A 22,013-nucleotide genomic window follows, 5' to 3' on the forward strand; every position below is an offset into this window, starting at 1 on the left:
ACAGGTTCAGTATCTCACTCATGTTCAAGCAGATGACGAGAAGTTAGTGAGAATACAGTGAGAATATTTGTGTTTTATAAATCATCAGTCAGATGAGTGCTGTGTAAAACTCTCATTATCACATTGCTGACGAGCAGTTTCCCTTCAGCAGCTTGAGATTTATAATAAAATACAAAGAGTACTGACGGAAACAAAGGGAGCTTATTTTAGAGAGAGAGAGAGAGAGAGAGAGAGAGAGAGAGAGAGAGACATAGAGAGAGAGAGAGAGCAGGACGTTGAGCTGAGCTCAGTCATCGTTTCTTCTTCTGTTGTATCTGATGATTATAATGATGCTTATAATCAGACATTCGGGCGCTTTTATTCGCATTTATTGGATCGATGTGTTTGATTGGAAATGAATGATGAATCTGTTCAGAGATTTAATTTAATTGATTTCTTCATCATGGATCGGAATCTTCTCACACTCATGAAAGTTTCTCTGCTCGTGAGTTTATTTTCACACTGACATTTAGGTTTTTTGACAGACACTTTAATGTATAATCTGTATTCGCGTTCAGTCTGCGCGTTCACGGGATTCGAACCCACAACCTTTGTTCTGCGTGCTGACTGAGCAACAGGAACGCGGATGATTTTAATGTTGTTTAAACGAAATACCTCCGCAGTTCATCTTCTAAAATATTAACCTTAATTGTCACAAAGCTTTTATTCATTACGAGCAGAGTTTTAGTGATTTAAAATCAGTAAATATGAGTAAAGTTATCAATGATAGTGCGAGAAAACATTTGACCATATTATTATTATTAGCTGTAAAATAGTGTTGTAATACAGGCAAGAAGAGATAAAATATTTTGATCGTTGGTTTGATTTGAATGGAAAGAGAAATTGTTACCTGATTGAGTCCTGATTGAATGAATGTGAATATGATAGACATTAAACTTTTACCAAATCCCTTTAAAAACATCCACTTTACATTAGACAGCAGATTTTTTATAGATTAATAAATTCACTATCCTACTATCTATGTACATTTATTTTTATTATTTATAGATTTAAATGTTTTGTATTTAGCAATTTTTACAAAGGAACTTGCAAATGAAAACAATACAAGCATAACACAAGCAATGTCAAGATAAGCAGTGATAGCAGACGATTGCATATCTTTACATTATTGACTGCACACAAGATACTGTATACATAACAAACCCTTTAAATAAGAATAAAAATTGCATTCTTAAAGGGTTAGTTCACCCAAAAATGACAATTTGATCATAAACCCTTTACCCATGTGTCATTCTAAACCACCCAAGTTCTTTGATTGTCTTCAGAAAACATTTTTATATATCTTTGATGAAAACTGAGCGGCTTGTGTCTGCAAGACTGCAATGTAATTTACACAATCAAGCCCAGAAAATAATGAAAGACATCACCAAAAAGGTCCATGACCATGTGCCATCAGTAGTTCAATAATAATATTATGAAGTGACGGCAACACCTTTAAACGCAAAGAAAACAAAACAAAAGATTTTATTCAACAATTTATTCACCTCTTTGGTCCTTCAGTGCGCGTTCACGACCAGACTTAAAGTGCATGATGCTGACGTCACCTGCTGATGTAGTTGCCCACGTTTTTTGTTTTTCCCCTTTTCCTTTTTAAGACATTATGCAAAGATGTAAACAATACTTAAACAGTCAAGATAAATTCACAAATTACTTGCAAGCGGATTCTTTTTTTTTTTTTTTTTTTTTTTTTTTTTTTATTTAATAGAAAATTATATCAACAACAAAGGCAAATATATATTCACAGTTTAAATAAGTATAACAGGCTCAACACAAGAAGAAATTGAAAAAATAAATAGAAATCTGAAATAATAATTTAAATGAATTTAAATAACACGTAAAAGAAAAATAAATAAATGAATAAAACAAAGATACATATTAGGGGCAGTATCACAATAAATTAAATGACGTCAATAAGTAAAGCAGCTTCATAGCACTCTGACCTTTCATCTTATTAAGGGCTTTGGAAAAACATTTTAAGTCATTTTTGAATACAATAAGTAGTGGGGGGGATTTAAAGAATCTACATTTATGAATGAAATATTTTGCTAATATTACAATGTTATTAAGCAAGAAAGAATTAACACAACAGTCTTGAAATACTCCAAATAAAATATGATGCAAAGAAAAAACAAAATTATCAGCAACCACCTCTTTTTCTATCAACCAGTCCTGAAGTGATATCCAGAACAGTTTGGAAAAATTACACAAGAAAAAAATATGATCTGTGTCTTCAGATTGGCTTTCACAAAAGGAACAGGGGACCATTTCTATATTAAATTTCTGATTTAAGAATTTATAAGAAGGATAAATCTCATTTAAAATTTTGAAATGTATTTCTTTAGCCTTAGGAGGAACAGGAAATTTCAAATAAGCCGTTCGAAGAAAAGTCACAGTATTCTTATCAAACATGTGATCTAATTTGTTTCTTTTAACTTGACAGGGATAACAGGTTTTTAAAATGACCTGTCTTATATATTTGTTAGTACAACTATCACTTTTAAACTGAAAATCTCCAATATATAAGGCTGGGAGAACTGGTTTAACTTCAGAATAGGAAAGAGAGGATTTCATCAGCATTTTTATGCCAGAAGGTATTGCATTCACAACAATGAAAAACTCTTTCGGGTGACAGGCAAAACCATGTTTCAAAGTAAAAGCATTATAATCTAAAATGTTACCCTGTTCATCCATTAGATCTCTCACTGACCATATACTTCTGTTTAACCAATTCTTATAGCATAAAGATCTGTTCCTGTGCAATATATATCTGTTGTTCCAAATTGAAGCATTATGAGGTGTAAAATTGTGTGTATGTGCCAATTTCCAAAATAAGAGTACTTGTTGATGGAATGTAGATAGTTTCACTGGGAGTTTAGATAAATCAAAATCACATTTGAGAAAAAATTTAATTCCACCATATTCTTGAAACAGAGCTGATGGAACTGTAAACCAAAAACTATCTTCTTTACATAGAAACATTTTTAACCATTTAAGTTTTAACAAAGTATTCATGTTTTCAAATTCAATTACATTCAAACCACCTTGTTCATAGGATTTTGTAGTGTCTGTTTTTTTAATATAATGGGCTTTGTGCTTCCAAATAAAATTAAACATTTTTTGGGAACATACTTTGATGAAATTTGAGGGGGGAGCCAAAGAAAAAGCGGGATAAATCAGTCTTGATAAATATTCAACCTTCGTTAGCAAGATTCGGCCAAAGATGGAAATGTCCCTTTGTAACCAGCAATTTAATACTCGGTTTGCTTTTTGCAAGTTATTATCAAAGTTTTCTTTCGTACTTATTTTCTGGTCTTTGGTAACTATAATGCCTAGATATTTCACTTTATCTTTTACCGGAATATTATGCAAACAAGCACTATCACTCTGATGCAGGGCAAGAAGTTCACATTTGCTTAGATTCAACTGTAGTCCTGATGCCTTAGAAAACACATTAACTAATGAGATGGCCAGAGGAACTTGGTCTTTGTTTTTTAAGAACAGTGTAGTATCGTCTGCCAGTTGACTAATTGCTATACTTTTACCAAATACTTTTAATTTTTGTACCGTTTGATCATGAATAACTAAAGTAGACAACATATCCGCAGCCAAAATGAATAAAAGAGGGGATAGAGGGCATCCCTGCCTTATTCCACGACTGACAGGAAATCTTTGTGATGTACCACAAGGAAGAGAAATAGAACTGTTCATACCTTTATAGATCATTTTTATAATATTGACAAAGTGCTCACCAAAACCAAAACTTTCTAAAGCTTTAAATAAAAACCTATGTTCTAGCGTGTCAAAGGCTTTCTTAAAGTCTAAGAAAAGAATATATCCATCATCCTCTATCAAGTGATTGTATTCTACCACATCCATTACTAGCCTTATATTATTGTGAATGGACCTTTCCTTAAGAAATCCCGATTGAACCTCATTAACTACTCCATTAAGTCCTTTTTTTAATCGATTGACAAAGACGTGTGTGAAAATTTTATAGTCACTGTTAAGTAAAGTGATTGGGCGGAGATTATCTAAAATTCTATGATCTTTATCTGGTTTGGGAATTAATGTAATCAAGCCTTGACTCATTGTGGGGCCCAATGAACCATCTTCAATAGATTCACTAAGGGCATTAAATAGTAGCATTTTCAATTCATTCCAAAAGAATTTATAAAAATTCCCTGTAAGGCCGTCAGGACCAGGCGATTTGTTTGGTTTGAGTTTCTGAACAGCTAAATCAAGTTCTTCCATACATAGTTGCGCATCACAAAGATCTCTCAATTCATTGTTAATCTTGGGAATATAATTTATAATTTTTTCAAAAAAGTCATCACACTCATTTGGAGAAAAATTAGACAAATACAAGTCACTATAGAAATCATGTATTTTTTTGCTAATTATTTTAGGATCAGTAATTTCAACATCATTTACAATTAGGGAAACAATACTGTTTTTTGATTGGCGTCTTTTTTCCAATCTACAAAAATAGGACGTGCTCTTCTCTCCCTCTTCTATCCATTTGGCTCTTGAACGAATGTATGCACCTTTAGCTTTTTTAATGTACAAGTCATCCAGTTGTGATTGAAGAGAAATAAGATTACTTTTTTCTAAGCTATTCAGAGAAATTTTACTACAGTACTTATTAATTTCAGATACAATTTTGTGTTCAGTTTGTTTTCTTATTTTGGCAAGCATTTTACTATAGTTTATAGAAAATTCACAAATTCTAAATTTAAGGAACTCCCACCTGGCTTTATGAGAACTGAAGTCATTACTGTTTTCAATTTCTCTAATCAAATCTTTTAACTTAGCACAAAATCCTTCATTTACAAGCAAATCAGAATTAAACTTCCAATATCCCTTACAATGTGAAATTTTACTTGTTGGCGTAACATCCAAGGCAATAGCACAGTGATCTGTTAAAGGTGCTGGTGAAATAGTGCAATGCTTAACGAAATGTAACAAATTATCTGAAATCAACCAATAGTCGATCCTTGATTTGCTAGAGGCATTGGGTCTAAACCATGAGAACTGTTTGGTGTTAGGGTTAAAATGTCTCCATACATCCAATAATTTAAGATTATTGCAAAAATTTGTAATCAGAGAGTTTGGTTGAGGGGTACTACTTTTAGGTGGATGTCTGTCAAGAGTTTCATCTGGTGTAACATTAAAGTCTCCACCTATAACAATATTATCTGTTGGGAACAACTTCTTAAAGTCACAAACTAAACAGGAAACATCAGCAAAAAGCTGCTGATTTTGTTTTACATTATTATAGCCATAAATATTAATCAAAATAAAAAAGACGGATTCAATATCCATAACAATTGCAACCCAATGTCCATTAGAATCAGTTTTAACAGAGATAACTTTTCCTGGACAGTTGTTAAATAAAATAGCAGTTCCTGCAGAGTGGGAGGATCCGTGGCTTAGTAACACTTTATCTCCCCATTGACTCGACCAAAAAGCTGCATCAGCAACAATAGAGTGCGTCTCTTGTAAAAAGATGCAATGCGAACCAGTTCCTTTACAGAATAAAAACATAGCCTTTCTTTTGACCTTGTTTTGAATACCCCGAACATTTAAAGAGAGTAATGAAAACGGTAACTTAACTGGAAACATAAAAAAAAACGTATAAACGTAGAAAACAAACAAACACTGGTTGTACTGGATATGTACTAACTGGGTGACAACTAACCGTACATACCTCGCAACCTAGTATTTCTCCAAATTATCATTTCTCACACCATCCTACCCGTAAAAAAGTTCAAGTGCAGGGTTTTGTTGGGTCAATGCGCCTTCCTTCAATATAACCAAAAGGACCTCTGTAATATGCTTTCTTCCCTTCTTTACGCGCTTGAGCAATCAGTGGCCATAAAACCGCACGGGCGTTCCGGTCCTCCTTCGTAAAGTCTTCCACAAATCTGACTCCATGGTGTAGGCAGATAGAAGAGTTTTTCGTTGATTTCCATATTTCGTCTCTGTATTTTCGCATTGTGAATTGTACGATCATCTGTCTTGGTCTTCCTGGCTCCTTCTTACCGATCCGGTGCGCTGTGTCAATAATATCGTCCAATTTTTGTATCAAGTGCGGAGCAATTTCAGCAATCAGGCCAATCACCTCGCTGCGGGCATCCTCTTCAGATTTTTCATTCATGCCGTTGATCCGGAGATTCCATCGTCTCTTATATCGTTCAAGATCTGATGTTCTGTTTTCCAGGTCGTTCTGTGCAGCAGTCAGTTTCAGGACCGATTTGCTCATCTCGTTGCACTTTTCTTTGCATTCTTTGATTTCATCAGAGTTAAATTCGACCGCTTTGGAAATCTCCGCTATCATGATGCTGTTGCTTCGCATTTGGTTCGCCATTTCTTCTAACTTCTCATCCTGTGAGTCGAAGCGAGCAGTCAAGGAAGTAATGGCTTGCAGCAGAGTAGCGTTAGTGATGTCGTCGTCTTGAGATTTTAGCTTTTTCGGCGTGTGTGTTTTAGTGGGAGTAAAGTGAGAGGAATCACGCCGTTTTTCTAATGTATCAGTCACTGTTTCCATATCTGGAGCAGAAGTTTGAGCCACGTGCTGAGCCGGAGGAATAACAATCCTTGGATGAGTTGTCTGTTGAAATTTTCGCATTTTGGAGGCCCGTATACAGTAACACCAATCTTAAATATCACTCTGGGTAGGTGTAATTGAGAATTAAATTATTTTCATATTAGAAAACGGGAGATAACTAAGCCGCTTAGTGAGAACACATGTGTTCAGCCCGCCATCTTGCCGGAAGTCCCACTTGCAAGCGGATTCTGTGTCTGTACGTCGTTGGCAACTACATCATCAGGTGACGTCAGCAGCATTCACTGTAGTCTGCTCTTCAAAAGTGTCCTTGTCACTTTATAATATTATCATTGAACTACTGATGGCACATGGACCCGTTTGGCGGTGTCTTTCCTTCTTTTCTGGGCTTGATGGTGTAAATTAAACTGCAGTCTATGGACAGACACAAGCCTCCCAGTTTTTATCAAAATATTTAAAAATGTGTTCTGAAGACAATCAAGGGACTTGGTGGATTGGAACGACACAGGATTAATGATAAAATGATCATTTTGGGGTGAACTAACACTTTAATAAAAAAGATTCATATTAAGAGAGTGGATGAATGAATGAATCTGTGTCAGTGATTCATTTGAATTCTTTTAGGAGTTTAAAAATCTAAACCACCAGCATTTATCTTTCATTTGTATAGCAGAACCTCAGAGGTGTGGAGAGAAAGTGATAGAGATAGAGAGAGATAGAGATGCTTATGTGTCATTGACAAGGTTAACACTTCAGTGGAGGTGTAGTTGGCACTCTTATCATCGATAACAACAAATACTGTGTGCCTTCCACACAACACTCAAAATGAATATAGCCAAGTAATACATTGAGAGCCATTCAGACTTGAAAAGCAGATTTGTTCAGTCACTCTTGTGTGGCATTAAATAGTGAAATGTAAATATCACAGAGTGAGATGTTGTGTTTAGACTGAAAGAGGTTTTTTAGGAGTGCGACTTTGAGCATCTGAGAGCGATAAATCTAATTAGTTATAAGAGCACCTATTTAAAGTACATCAATGTTTAGTTTACAGTTTGAGCTGGATTAATAATACACATGATAGAGATGAAATACAGATAGAAAGACAAAGAGATTTAAGTGCATAAGTATGATTTTATGTTTAAAACCACCTGGCACATCAGAGGGATGTTCAATAGATCATTCATAGTGTTGTAGACTTATCTGTGGTTTTCTTAAATATTCTACGCTGTCTTAAGTTTACTCGCTCATAGTAATAATAATAATAATAATAATAATAGTAAATGATTCTTAAAACGAAGAGCTCGGTCCAGAGATTCGTAAAAATGAAATGAAGTAAAAGTAAATGTGATCATGTCAGGGTGGTGTAAGTGAAGATAGATGGCTGCTTGTATGTTTGAAAAAAGATTGACAGGAATCACAAATGTCCCCACGAGGTCAAAATTTACTGGTATTCCTATTTACTGGGGACAATTGATCCCCACGACGTAATAATGACCAGGTACACACACACACACACACGCACACGCACACGCACACGCACACACACACACACACACACACACACACACACACACACACACACACGCACACACACACACACCCGCACACACGCCCACACACACACAGACAGACAGAAGTGTTGGTGTGATCATGTGACCACATCATTCAGGTCAGAGGTCACAGTGTGTGTGCTGGCTTCATCTCTACATGTATTAGAATCAGGCGGTAGCGACATCTATTCATGGATGTTGCCTGAAGGCTCATGTTGAGATGATCAGTCTGATGATGAGTGACATTAGTGCTGTGTTGATGAATCAGATGTGACTCACAGATCTTCTGCGTGTGTGTGTGTGTGTGTGTGTGTGTGTGTGTCTGTTTGTGTGTCTGTGTGTTAATGTGTGGCGTGTTGTCGTGTGGTCCCTCTGTGAGGTGTTGTTATCAGTTTCTCTTCAAGCTGTACTTCTGCTTGATTTCACACCTTTCCTTCACTGTGGGATTTTGAAGGACATCTGGCAGTCCTGTTAATAAAACGAGATTACTGTTCTTCTGGGTGTTTCACTGAATGCTGTAATTCTGTAGATTTGAACACCTGATAACACACAGAAGACACCACCTGATTTCATTCATTTATCTTTTGGAAAACAATTCAAAATCTGTTTGAACGTCAGGTTACAGAAATGTTGGGTTTTGTTTTCCAGCATCTTCTCTCACCGTGTGTCTGTGTAGATGAGATGCACACGAATGACTGTTTGGTCATCTCTAGCATCTTGACAGCATCCGGTTATTGTTTCCTCATCTATTACAGGCAGAGAGAGATCAAAGCTTATTTTCATCATTGGGCTCATTTATGATGTGACAGCGCTAAAATTTGAGGTTAATATAAATCTCTACACTGTTTGCACTAGAACTAGTTTCATCAAGCCTAACACAATATACATAGCCACGGGTTACATTTTTTTCAAGGACAGAAAAAATAAAAAGTGAGGTGTTGGCGGAAGAGATGGGTTTTTAGTCGATTGTTAAAGACCGCTACGGAATCAGCAGATCTTGTCACAACCGGCAGATCATTTCACAGATGAGGAACAGAACCAGAGAAGACACACGATAGTGATTTTTTCACTTTTTGGGATGGCACCACAAGCCGTCGCTCATTGGCATCGAGATGGTACGTAAGTCTGTATAAGCAAGTGAAGGTAAGGGGGTGATGATGACCCAGTGGTGGTTTTAAAGTCCAGGAGTAGAGCTTTAAATTTGATGCAAGCTGCTATAGGAAGCCATTGCAACTTGACAAAGAGAGGAGTGACATGCGCCCTCTTTAGCTTATTTAAGACCACTCTTGCAGCAGCATTTTGGATTATCTGTAGGGGTTAGGTTGTGTAGACTTGGCGTCCGGCCAGTAACGCATTGCAATAGTGCAGTTTGGACAGGACAAGAACCTGGACTCGGACTTGTGTAGCATGCTCAGATTGCAAAGGTCTAATTTTCCTAATGTTGTAGAGGATAAATCTACAAGAGGGGCCGGTGCTGGCAACATGCTCTGTGAAACTAGCTGATCATCAATGACCACTCCCAGGGATTTGGCTGTCGTGAAAGGCATAAAGGTTGAAGAATCTAGTTGAACTGAAAGATTGTGTTGAATCTTAGGGTCAGACGATATGGCAAGCAGTCCCGTCTTTGCAAGGTTCAGCTGGAGATGATGATCCTTCATCCAGATTTAGATGTCACTCAGGCATGCCGAGATGTGGCCAGAAACCGTGGGATCATCAGGCTGAAACGAGTTGGAGTTGTGTGTCATCTGCATAGCAGTGGTAAGAAAAGCCATGTTTCCGAATGACAAAACCTAGGGATGTCATGTATATACTAAAAGAGCAGTGGTCCAAGTACTGAGCCTTGTGGTACCCCAGTATTAAGACATTGGGGTTCAGAGATATTACCTCTCCAGGAGCATTACCTCTCCAAATGACCTGCCTGAGAGGTAAGACCTGAACCATAGTATCGTCGTTCCAGAGACACCCATAGCCTTGAGGGTCGACAGAAGGATGTGGTAATTGACAGTGTCAAAAGTGTCAGATAGATCCAGCATGATCAGTAAAAATGTTTATTTACTTTGTGTGACAATTATAAAAAATGATCATTAGATTGCTGTGAAAACACACACACACGCACGCACGCACGCACGCACGCACGCACACACACACACACACACACACACACACACACACACACACACACACACACACACACACACACTCTCTCTCTCTCTCTCTCTCTCTCTCTCGCTGAGTGGACTGGTTAGTATGAGAACACACATTTCTGGCTTGTGATGAGCATTTTACATGCTGAATGTGAGAAACAACAATATCATCAGTGTGAGATGGGAAAGAAGAATGCTTCTTAAACTCTGACTGCTAATGTACTGTGTGTTTGTGTCATTTGTTTCAAATATAAAGGAAAATTATTTGTTTCAAATGGCAGCGTTACACATGAGTAACAACAGCATGTGTGTATTTTACATTCCCACCATGAATATGAAATGATCCAAGTGTATTGGGCTTTACGGGAAAGGGTTGGATAGAAACCTCTCCTCAATGAAAAGCACATAAAAAACACTCCCGCTTGGAGTTTAAAAAAAGTCTGACAATCCTTCAGGTGCTTTGTGTAAACTCTAAGGTTTTCATGTGTTTTGCACTGAGGATAGAGGAAAGGCACAGATCGGTGGAGGGCTTCAGTGATGGATGTCCTTCTGAAAGTTGCAGTGTCCCATCTCCACACAGGATCACCTCGACACCTCTCTTACTAAGACCCTTCTTATCCGATCGCTCAATACTTGTAATGTAATATTTCAGATTCTGGCAGCAATATTTTACTGGGATCTGATGAGAGGGTTCAGAAGGAGGTAAAAGCAGCTTCTTCAGGGGAAACTGAAGTCACCGTGTTGCAGCAGATCTTCACATTTGAACGTGTCTGTATCCTGATGCAGGAAACAGCTAAATTTAGCACAACAGTAAATCATTTTCAACGTTTAAAGGGACAGTTCACACAAAACCAAACTTTAAGGCCTGTTCAATTTCTGAATGTGTTGGGCTCAATATAATAATGGATTTACATTTTATATAAAAACAATAACCGTTGTAATCAAACCACAGGTTCAGTAATGCTTAATAATTGGGAGCTTTGGTTTTATTGACCTAAAGGTTCCTTCTTTTCATGTTTCTGCTGTATGTGATCCTACTTTACATTCTGGTCTGTTGACTAACTTGATTTCTGTCTGTTTTCCTCCGAAGCATGTTTGTGAGCTGAACGTATTCTGATCACATATGCTGTGTGTGTGTCCTGCTGTCTGCTTCAGTAAATATTCATGCAGCCCTGACTGTCCTGCTGAGAACAACAGCGTAGAGCAGCATAAATGTGCATAATACTTCACACTGGTTTATACTGGATACTGCTGCTTTCATATTAGTATGCGTATGGTTTGTGTGTTGTAACTAAACGGTGTGTGTGCGGTCAGTAAACGGTGTGTGCGCGGTCAGTAAACGGTCTGTGTGCGGTCAGTAAACGTTGTGTGCGTGTCAGTAAACGGTCTGTGTGCGGTCAGTAAATGGTGTGTGCGCGGTCAGTAAACGGTGTGTGCGCGGTCAGTAAACGGTGTGTGCGCGGTCAGTAAACGGTGTGTGCGCGGTCAGTAAACGGTGTGTGTGCGGTCAGTAAACGGTGTGTGCGCGTCAGTAAACGGTCTGTGTGCGGTCAGTAAACGGTGTGTGCGCGTCAGTAAACGGTCTGTGTGCGGTCAGTAAACGGTGTATGCGCGGTCAGTAAACGGTCTGTGTGCGGTCAGTAAATGGTCTGGGTGCAGTCTGTAAATGGTCTGGGTGCAGTCAGTAAACAGTCTGTGCGTGGTCAGTAAACTTTATGTGTGTGCGGTTAGTAAATGGTATGTGCAAGCGGTCAGCAAACGGTGTGTGTGCGGTCAGTAAATGGTCTGGGTGTGGTTAGTAAACAGTGTGTGTGGTCAGTAAACAGTCTGTGCGCGGTCAGTACATGGTCTGTGTGTGGTCAGCAAGTGATCATTTGCCCATACCACCTGTCATTGTGCAAGCACTGAACTGTGTTCACTTTCTAGGATTATTGCACTTGAACGGTCACATACACAGAGAATTATGTCAAAATGCCCATCTTGGCAAGAATTTATGTCAACATGGTCGGTTACGTCTAAAGTGAACAAAGTTTTGGACATGCGGTTATAGGATCTGTGATCAAAGGTTTTAAAGAGACATTAACCTAATATATATATAACCTATAACAATATAATGTCTGTGTCCTAAATGTTAATCAAAAGCATTTTAGGTATCCAAAAGAATATCAGACTATTTAAAAAAAACATTCATGAAATCCTGGTGGGCTGTTTAATATGATATAGTATAATTTAATATTATAATATGATCTGTCTGCCAGGTGATTTGATTCAGTATTTTTTGGCATTGAGAGCTGCTATGAAACCAAGTCAATATGACTGTAATGAGCTTCTCATACACAGCAATGATTAAATGTGTTTGTTCGACACAAACAGTATGTGGTTATTAATGTAATTGTGTTTTTGTCAGCAGTGAGCATGCTGGTTACAACAGGTTTGTCAGGTGAGCTTCTTATGAATTATTATTACTACATGTAAATATTTCTCACATTGTTTTGACACATTGCCATTCATCCTGATGTGTGTATATAAACTAAAGTCATCATGACTAGATGTCATCACTGAAGCTGTTATGTTCTGATCATTCAGGCACAGACAGCGTTGATTTGTCATTAACACAACAATCTCATGACTGCAATCATTCACTTCTGCTGCTGGAGATGGAGACGTGTGGAGCTCGATTCAAATCATATATGGATCATGTGCTACCACAGGACAGATGCAACCTCACCACCTTCATAGGGTAAATCAAACACACTAGTTTACACTGAGGACGGTCGGCTACATTTTCATTATGTTAAAGTGGTGATGAATTGAGATGTCAATTTTCATTAATCTTTTAACATATAAAAGCTCAAAAAACAATACTTTGAGACATTTCACAAGACTTTTTTAACATGTCAAATAAATATTTGGTGTTCACGGAGTACGTATTTACAAAGTTTTAGCTCAAAATATCATATAGATAATTTATTATAACATGTTAAAGTTGACACTGTTAGGTGTGAGCAAAAATGAACCTTTTTTTAGTGTGTCCTTTAAAATGCAAATGAGCTGATATCTGCGCTAAATGTCAGTGCTTTGGTTGGATAGTGCAGATTAAGAGGCTGCATTATTATAATAAGATCCCCTTCTGACATCACAAGGGGAGACATAAGTTCAATGAGCTATTTTTTCACATACTTGCTGAGAATGGTTTACCAAAACTAAGTTAGTGGGTTGATCTTTTTCACATTTTCTAGGTTGATAGAAGCACTGGCGACACTTAAACATGAAAAAAGTCAGATTTTCATGATATGTTTCATTTAAGTAAATATAAAGTATTACAGAGACACAGTTCTTAACTCTTTAATGAAAATGTTTAAATGCAAAATGGTTAGTTGTGAAGCTACAAAAACTCATAAGCTTAAGTGAATTATCATGCACACACATTTAAGTAGGGTTTTAAAGCTTCTCACAAAAAGAAATGTAACATTTTAATGTTTATAAAGAAGTAATATTAGTGTATTGTGAACTATCTGTAAGATATCTTAAAAGTAATGATGAGAGGTTAGTACTGTTTACATTTAAAAACAGCTTGTGAGAACATTTTCCAGAAAGTTCACTGTGACATTCTTCATTATTTTGAGTTTTCATGAAGTGAGGAGAGTTTGCAGTGATAGTGATGACCTACATCACACTAACCCTAACTCAACTAAACCATAAACATCCTTTAGACGCTTGTTTACACATCCATGTTGATAAGAACAGCCGTGACGGCCACACTCTTACTCCTGAAAAACATTAAAACGGCCATCCTTAAAACAAGAAAATGCAATATGTTCACATGAAACTGAACTACAAGATTAAATGTTTTTGCATAATTTACCAAAGTTTAGTGTTTATGCATACATATAACTAACCCCAAACTGTTTTTCCAGATCAGCCTGAAGGCGACGGACGATATTCCTATAAATCATCATAAACACAAATTAAACACACACTGAGGGACCATTAACATACTAATCACAGAAAAGTCTTTAGCATTCATGCGTAGCATTTATTTCATCATTTATTAATGTCTGTAAGATCTGTAATGCAGTCCTGTGTCATAGTGAACTTTACTCATCAAACGTGAATGTCAACTTCTATTTACATCAGATTACAGTATTTCTGTCAGATTTAATTCATCGCTCAATGATTCATACAGATGGTCACTGTAGGGCTTCACGTCTCTCGTAGCATCTCCTGCGCTACACAATCAGGTTTTCTATTGAGTTTTGTGAAAGTTTTTCCTCACTGATAGCATCACCAGATGGAAAACCAGATGGTGAGATTGAAAAGAGCGATTCTTTGCTGATGTCACCGTAATGAGCTGATATGATTCTGACATCGAGCTTCTTTAATGGTGAATGTTTACTCTTAACATTTCTCCTCTAATGGGTTTTTGTAGCTGTACATGATAATCTTGTGCGGGTACTACAGGATAAAAGCAACTCAACATGAGCAAAGGTCACCTGTGTGTGTCTGTCTGTTTAAATGCATGTGTTTAGTCACACACACACACGCACGCACGCACGCACGCACGCACGCACGCACGCACGCACGCACGCACGCACGCACACACACACACACACACACAGACAGACAGACAGACAGACAGACAGACACACACACACACACACACACATGAACGTTTTAAAGACGGGGTGCATGATTTATGAAAAACACTTTGGAAAAGGGAGTCGGGCCGAATACCAAAACACACTTGTAGCCAATCAGCAGTAAGGGGCGTGTCTACAAACGGACATCATTGCCTGGGTTGTGTATGTGTGGGATGGGTCAATCAAAAGAAGGTCCAGATTATATGGTGGTAGGGTTTGTTTAGGTGATTTCAAATGTCAACATTGGCTTTCAGAGATCATGCACCCCACCTTTAAGTAGGGATGAGCAATATATACTCAGTGCAGAGTGTGATAATGAAAGAATTAAAATCACACAAATAATAAAAGAAGAAAATAAAGACAGCTAGATTACTAATAATGCAACATCAACATTGTTACAGTAATAAAGAAACAACTAACAGGAACAATTGCATAACACATGTAAATGTACACCGACAAACTAAAGCACTTCCTTTACATGTAAGACATTGTAAATCAGATTGTACAGACACAAATGTAATCACACAATCTCTACAAAATACAAGTGAACTTATGTTATGTGCTGGGCAGTAAGAGTAACTCTGATACGCTCTTCCCGTAACAGTCTGCTTTAAAACACTGTCAACTAAAACACATTTATAAGTCTTACACTATCATTTCAGCTGTTAGTTGTGTCGTCTGACCACTAAATATGTTATGTTAATTTTTTACATCGTTTTTATAATCATGATAATTTATGATCATTGTGGTCATCGCTGTCACATTTGTGTACTCGAGTATCCATCATCTACATTTTAAATCAGGAAAAGGAGCTATTTCAACACAACTATTTTATTTAAATATACAGTCATAAGTGTATCCTGTCATTCACTATCTACGCATACTTTTCTTTATTTCAAAATGAATTTCTTATGATTTGGAGCTAAATACGACCTGCTCATGTCTTCGTTATGGTCATAATAAAAATTATAATGTTAAGATCATTCATTTTTTAAAAGCATAGCAGTCCATAATAATATTCAAAAGCCTGTATTGTCTGTATTATCTACTGAAAGTCTGTTAATGTATAAACTCATTTAAACTCAAGCGTGCTTCTAAAGGAAATGACTGATTCAATGATTGTTAGAGTTTATAAAGCAAATTAAATTGCTAATAATTTGAATCATCTTTATGTTTTCAGCGAGTATCACGTCTTCTCCTCCTGCACCGAGATAAACTCAGGACGCATCGGATGCTTTTGGCCCAATCCGGTGGTGGAACATTTTATCATCCACATCCACAAACGCTTCTTTTCCAACTGCACGCTGGAGCAGCCCATTCACGTGGACCCGCCGGACGACACGCTGGCTCTGCTCATCCTCATCCCTGTGTTCCTCACGCTGGCCATGGTGGCGCTCGTCGTCTGGTGCAGTAAGAGAAGCGACATTCTGGCATAAAGACTGAAGATTTCATTCACTGACTGTATATCTGTAAAGGTTCAGCTGTCGTGTCCGTTCATGAACCTGTAAAGCAAATTATCAAATTGTCTACCCCTCATCTTCTGCATCAAATGAAATCCCTCCAGAATCATCGAGATGTCTCATAAGAAAACAATCAAACCAGACCGGTCTGTGCCAGCTACTGTATAGATCTATATAATCAGTTTTAATGAGAGTCAGACCAAATGCATCAGATGAAAAAAGCATTAAGCTTGATGTTCATTTCATTGACACGCGACTGCTGAATGTTTGATCATTAACACACAAGTGTGAATATTATTATCTTTCACAGCCGATTCATTGGACACTAAAGATGATTCACTCTTGTATTGTACAGATTTTATTTAATGTTTTAATTAAATGTCTTAGAATGAGAGCGTTTGTCAAACACACACACACGCACACAAACACACTATTATTTGTTGTTTATGTACGAGCCTTCAAACATCTAATTGTCTGTTTTAGATAAAGCGCTATTAGAGATGAAAATGTTTCTCAGATGTGGGATTTAAAGTGTAAGCTCAGTTACTTCACTCAATTTCATGTTACAAACAGTTAAAAGCTGTCAGGACAATGAAAGCTATTCAATTGATTTGATATTACAGTAACTAAATGTTTAAGAATGACAAAGTGCCATCCTGGAAACTTCACACGTGATCATAATGACTGAACAGAAACAAATATGATTATAGTAACACACCACACAGTCAATAATAATGATTGTTTTAGGATGCGAGTATAATTGATATGAAAAGTAAAAGTCTCAGTTATTGTGTGTATTGAGTTTCAGTCAGAAACAGAAGACAATAGTCTTTCTCTAGCGTCATTTTCTTAAGATTTGCCATGTAAACCCTGAGTTGCATACACTGCAGGAAGGAAATACAAGCATAGTAAGCCATGAATGACAGGAAATGTGCTGCTTATCATTTTGACCAAAAGAGTTACAGGAACCAATGCGCCATTTTCCCCCCAAACATGTGTTTGATACTGTATGATGTATGGTGTTCATACTCATTCATCACAATGTGTCTGCAGGATCTGATCTCACCTTCCAGAAACTACAACAGGGTCACATTCAGAACAACAGGCCTCATATATTGATAGATGCTTGTTGTTGTTTTTAAGAGACGTTCAGCAAGAGATCAGTTTAAAAACACTAAAAAAACAGCATAGATTCCCATGCTGGTTTGGTGCTGGTTTAGCTGGTGACCAAACTAGCATGGGAATTATGCTGGTCTATGCCCAGCACCGAAACACAACATGCTGGTCTTGCTGGTATGCTGGTTTTTCTAGCAGGAATTTATCCTCCAGAACTGTTCGAAGTTTATATTCGGTGCTTGCCTTGAGAAACAGAAAATCACAATTTAAAATTTTGGAGGCGAGCGACTGAAGCACATGCTTCCTGTTTACTTTTAAAATCCCACATGACCGAGTGCGAGTTCACCCTGAAGAAAAACTGAGCTAATTATATCTGGCCGGCCAAATTTCTGTGACGTGAGAATCTCTGCCTGCTGTGGACGTGACCATTGAAATCCCCAACAGAGATCTCAGATCAGATATTAAGAGTTCAAGGTGAAGTGTTACTTTGATCGTCTTTAGTTGTCAAACACTCTGCTGTTATTCAGCAACTCTAATTCAACGTTTTACACAAACAGTCATTTTATTATTATAGGTTTATATAGTAAAGCTGAATGAGCGAATCACTGCAATAAACAACCAAGAGATCTGATAATAGTTTGATGTATTTCACTCATTAATATTCATGAAGTGATGATGAAGCTGCTGAATATCAATGACATTCACCGTTTATTTCATATGAACGCAGAGCCATCGTGACGTGCTGCACTTTAAAATATATATATATTTTTAAACATCCTTGGACACAAAAGTCCAACTAGAGAAGATTATTTCTGTTAGGAGCAACAAACGTCAGAATCCCAAACAATTTCATCTGGGGACGGAGTATTTCAGGAAGCAATAGGACAAATCAAAGCTTTCTTACTGTGAATTTTATAAGGAAGGTTTCCACACAAATAAACAAACAATGGAAACTCGCAATTAACAAAGCAAACCCAAAACACCAGACAAACGCAGCTCATCTGACAAACTTGACAGTAAATATGTGTGGAGATGAATGAAGCCCCTTAAGATGATTTCAATGCTTTATCAACCTAAAACAAAACAAAATGTTTTTGCTCACAGGTTTCTCTTTCAAAGCTCACAGGACTGACAGGCTTTTCTTCAAAAATTCACCAGAAATATTTTGAGATCTCTTTTGATTGCAAACCCTGCCATTAAATCACAGTTGTGTGAGATCAAACATCTTTATTTACTCTCCATTTCTTCTTTCTTTTCTAATGGACAATCACATTATTATACCACGGCTCTGTTGAATGCTGCATTCTGATTGGCTGAGAACTGTTCTATTATTTACTGTAAACCGCACACCTAACTTGTCAAATGTCTTAAAAATAGGCACCAGAGCAATGTTTGTGGTAATCGTGGTATAAGAGGAATAATTGACTCCGGCCCTTTGAAAATAATGTCTCCGCTTCGCATCGTGCCGCATTACCACCTTGACGTGCATTATTTTCTTATAATTCAATGGCCCGTCGTCAATTATTCCTTACATATACTATGCATGATCTGTTTTTTCGATATTTCCCAAACACCTCAGTATTCACTCAAACCCACAACCTTTTGCCTGGCTAACACAATGATCTTCTAGTTGAGCTTTAGAAACATGGATGTCCGTGTCTGTGTGTCTCAGCTCAGATATCTTCTCATACAGTTTATGATAAGAAGCGAATCTAAATCTCTGCGGATGTTTTCACTGTAATCACAGAAATGCTGAAACTTCAACAGTGAAGAAAGTTGATCTTAAGAAACCAGAATGATTTCATATACAGATGACCTTTACTCGTGATTTCTTAACTAATGGGGTCAAAATGTGCTTCTGTGACTTCTAGAATATCAGGAAGTTTTCAAATGTAGCATAAAGATATTTGATATGAGAAGTGAATCAGATGGGACATTACACAGAAGCAGAAAATAAATCAAACTAAACAAATCGGCCGCTGCCTCCTCTTCTGATATTTGACATTACGCGTGATGCCCTCAGGTTAATGTGACACACAGAACATATATTTTGACATGACAATCCACACACATGATGATGTTTTGACGAGTTTTGCACCTCGGAAAAGAAGTCACGAGCCACCACTGCAAACAACATAGGCGTGAGGTATGAATATGGAGAGATGTGTATGTTACACAAGTGTTTGGATTGTGAGATGATGGTTTGACTTCTGAGTTTGTGGAAACCAGAAGAAAGCTGTGACTTCACATCTGTCCTCATCATTATGTGAATATTGTGAGATTGTATCTGACATAAATCCACACACAAGTGCTTCTGTCTCTCATGTCTCAGTGTTTCCATGACAGCTTTAGATCCAGTTGATATCGTCTATCTACAGACCAGAGCCGATGCCCCAGGAGAGAAGATCTTAAGGCCTCTGTGTCTGTTTACGGGACCCTGGGCATTCTGGGATGTTATGAAAGGAAAAGCTCAGAAAAAAATCCAAACTGTGTGAAACTAAATCCTGTCTACAAATTCAACAATGAGAAACATGAAACCGTTATTCGCTGAGAATCTTCTGTTATATCTCCACTGCACGTCGTCACATAGTTAAAAAACTTTATCTAAATTTAAACGGACTGTAAATGGTTTGTTGATGACGTTTAAATGCAATAAAACACACCAGCATTATTTGACTGACTGAAGTAGTGGAATTGTAGAAAGCATTTGTAAAAGTTCATTCATTCAATTTGATTTAAATTCATGACATTTTCATATCGTGCCTTAAACGGCTTCACAGAAAACATTTTACTCATTGACTGTGACTCATCTTAGACTGATTTCTCTACTAGCACCTTATGGAGTTCAATGCCACAAATTCCTTACTTGGTGATAGTTTGCATAACATTAATTTGTACAAATATTTCAGCATAACTAAAAAATACGATGAAATTATGTCCTCTCAATGTATTTTTACGTTTGTATCTGACATCTCTAAGCTAGATCTATACAATGACTGATGAATGAAATGAGAAGATCAGTGCAATGTTTTCTGTCCTGGAAAAGATGACATTTTTTTTCTCAGTCTTCTTTCACCTCAGCATGTCTTTTTGAGTCATCTTGAGATGTTATCTGTTCTCTCTCTCTTTGTGTGTGTGTGAGATTGCTGGCAGTATTACAATCTTGCCTCAGGGTCTTTTGTAATCTCATCATTGCAGTCTTAATAACGTGTCTCATTTGACTGGTGTGTTTCTCCCAGTATGAGAGAAATATTTCAATATTAGTTTCAAAACATCTGTGAGTGTGAATGAACATACAACAACATACATCTCTGTCAGTCAGATCAGAAAAAGATTTTGCTTCATTTAAGTTTAATTTAATAATGACTGTACTAAATCTGAGTAAAAATCCTCTGTAGTTTGTTTGAATGTTAAAGCAACACCTGCTTTTATATTTAGTTTTTGTATATTTTTATGTTGAAATGACATCCACACAGTTTTCTTTGACTTTTTAAATTGCATTTACACTGTAAACCAGAATAATCTGACAAAGTTAGTTAAGTTAAATTAAGTTTGCTGATATAGGGATAAGTTTATGTGTCGTACAATTTTTACCTTTGCCATGGCATCAAGAACTTAAAATAAGTCCCCCCCCCCAAAATAAATAAATGAATAAATAGTTATATAATAAAGCTGAATATTCAATAATCTTTCTTGTCTATTTCTTATAGAAAACTTGCAGCTTTTCTCAAAACAAAATGATGAAGAAGAGAGTGAAACAATACACCTAACACAATCTAAAAACACAAGCATCACCCTTCTGTAATGTAAAAAAATATTTGTTGGTTTAACTTAAAAAAATAAGTTACCTGGTTGCCTTAAAATCCAGTTAATTCTACTTAAATAATATTAGAAACACGTTGTGTAAAAATTGGTTAAGTTAAATTAATTTAAGGACAATTAAATGAATTCAAATTATTAAATATAAACTCCTGTAAATCGCCAACATAAATAAACATTAAACACTAACAAATACAAAAAATAATCCTTTATTCAAAAAAATGTACTCTCCTAATGCAAAAGTATGTTGGTAACTAAATCCAGAATCATTCATGTAGTCCTGCAACTCTCTAAATGAATATATAACTCTCCAACTCTCTATAAGAATAAAGTCTAAAGTTAGTTGACTGAACATGATAAAATCAAGTTTTGACAAAATCTGGTTAAACATGTTGTTTAATGAATAATTATAATTATTTTGAGTGTCTTGATACTGCTTTTAAAGCGACAGGTTTTGTTTCATATTACTCTTGTCAGTAAAACGGGAAGCGATGTGTAAATGAGCAGCTGGGATTTCTCATGGAGCAATGTGCTCTCCAGACAGCTGGATTTAAGCTCCTCCAGGGACTCTGATGTGGTCCAACACTGCCATTGTGAAAACATACAGAAACATTGCACTTGAACTTTTGTAAAACATAAAGAAGTGTTGCTCAATATGA

At 36.9% G+C, this 22,013-nt stretch overlaps 1 protein-coding gene across 2 annotated transcripts; it reads left to right on the plus strand.

Moving 5' to 3' along the window:
• The first annotated feature begins 238 nt into the window (after positions 1–238).
• LOC129426534 (receptor activity-modifying protein 3) lies at positions 239–16,813 on the plus strand. Of its 2 annotated transcripts, none has more exons than XM_073863817.1 (4): positions 239–484; positions 12,729–12,759; positions 12,906–13,059; positions 16,140–16,813. In XM_073863817.1, the coding sequence occupies exons 1-4, from the start codon at positions 395–397 to the stop codon at positions 16,393–16,395; spliced, it is 531 nt and encodes a 176-aa protein (XP_073719918.1). In that variant the 5' UTR covers positions 239–394; the 3' UTR covers positions 16,396–16,813. The 2 variants fall into 2 exon arrangements, with proteins under 2 accessions (XP_073719918.1, XP_055038898.1); XM_055182923.2 differs by lacking the exon at positions 239–484 and adding an exon at positions 9,698–9,933 and having other exon boundaries at positions 12,727–12,759.
• Positions 16,814–22,013: the final 5,200 nt, after the last annotated feature.

Source organism: Misgurnus anguillicaudatus, chromosome 25 (assembly GCF_027580225.2).
Source record: "Misgurnus anguillicaudatus chromosome 25, ASM2758022v2, whole genome shotgun sequence".
NCBI lineage: Eukaryota > Metazoa > Chordata > Actinopteri > Cypriniformes > Cobitidae > Misgurnus > Misgurnus anguillicaudatus.

What these genes read in the sequence shown, in the direction of transcription:
- LOC129426534 (XM_055182923.2), top strand. Translation starts at nt 9,819, where the DNA reads ATGATGATCCTTCATCCAGATTTAGATGTCACTCAGGCATGCCGAGAT. An exon ending in GGTTACAACAGGTTTGTCAG is followed by an intron (nt 12,760 to 12,905) that starts GTGAGCTTCTTA and finishes CTGATCATTCAG; the next exon opens with GCACAGACAGCGTTGATTTG. An exon ending in AACCTCACCACCTTCATAGG is followed by an intron (nt 13,060 to 16,139) that starts GTAAATCAAACA and finishes TTATGTTTTCAG; the next exon opens with CGAGTATCACGTCTTCTCCT.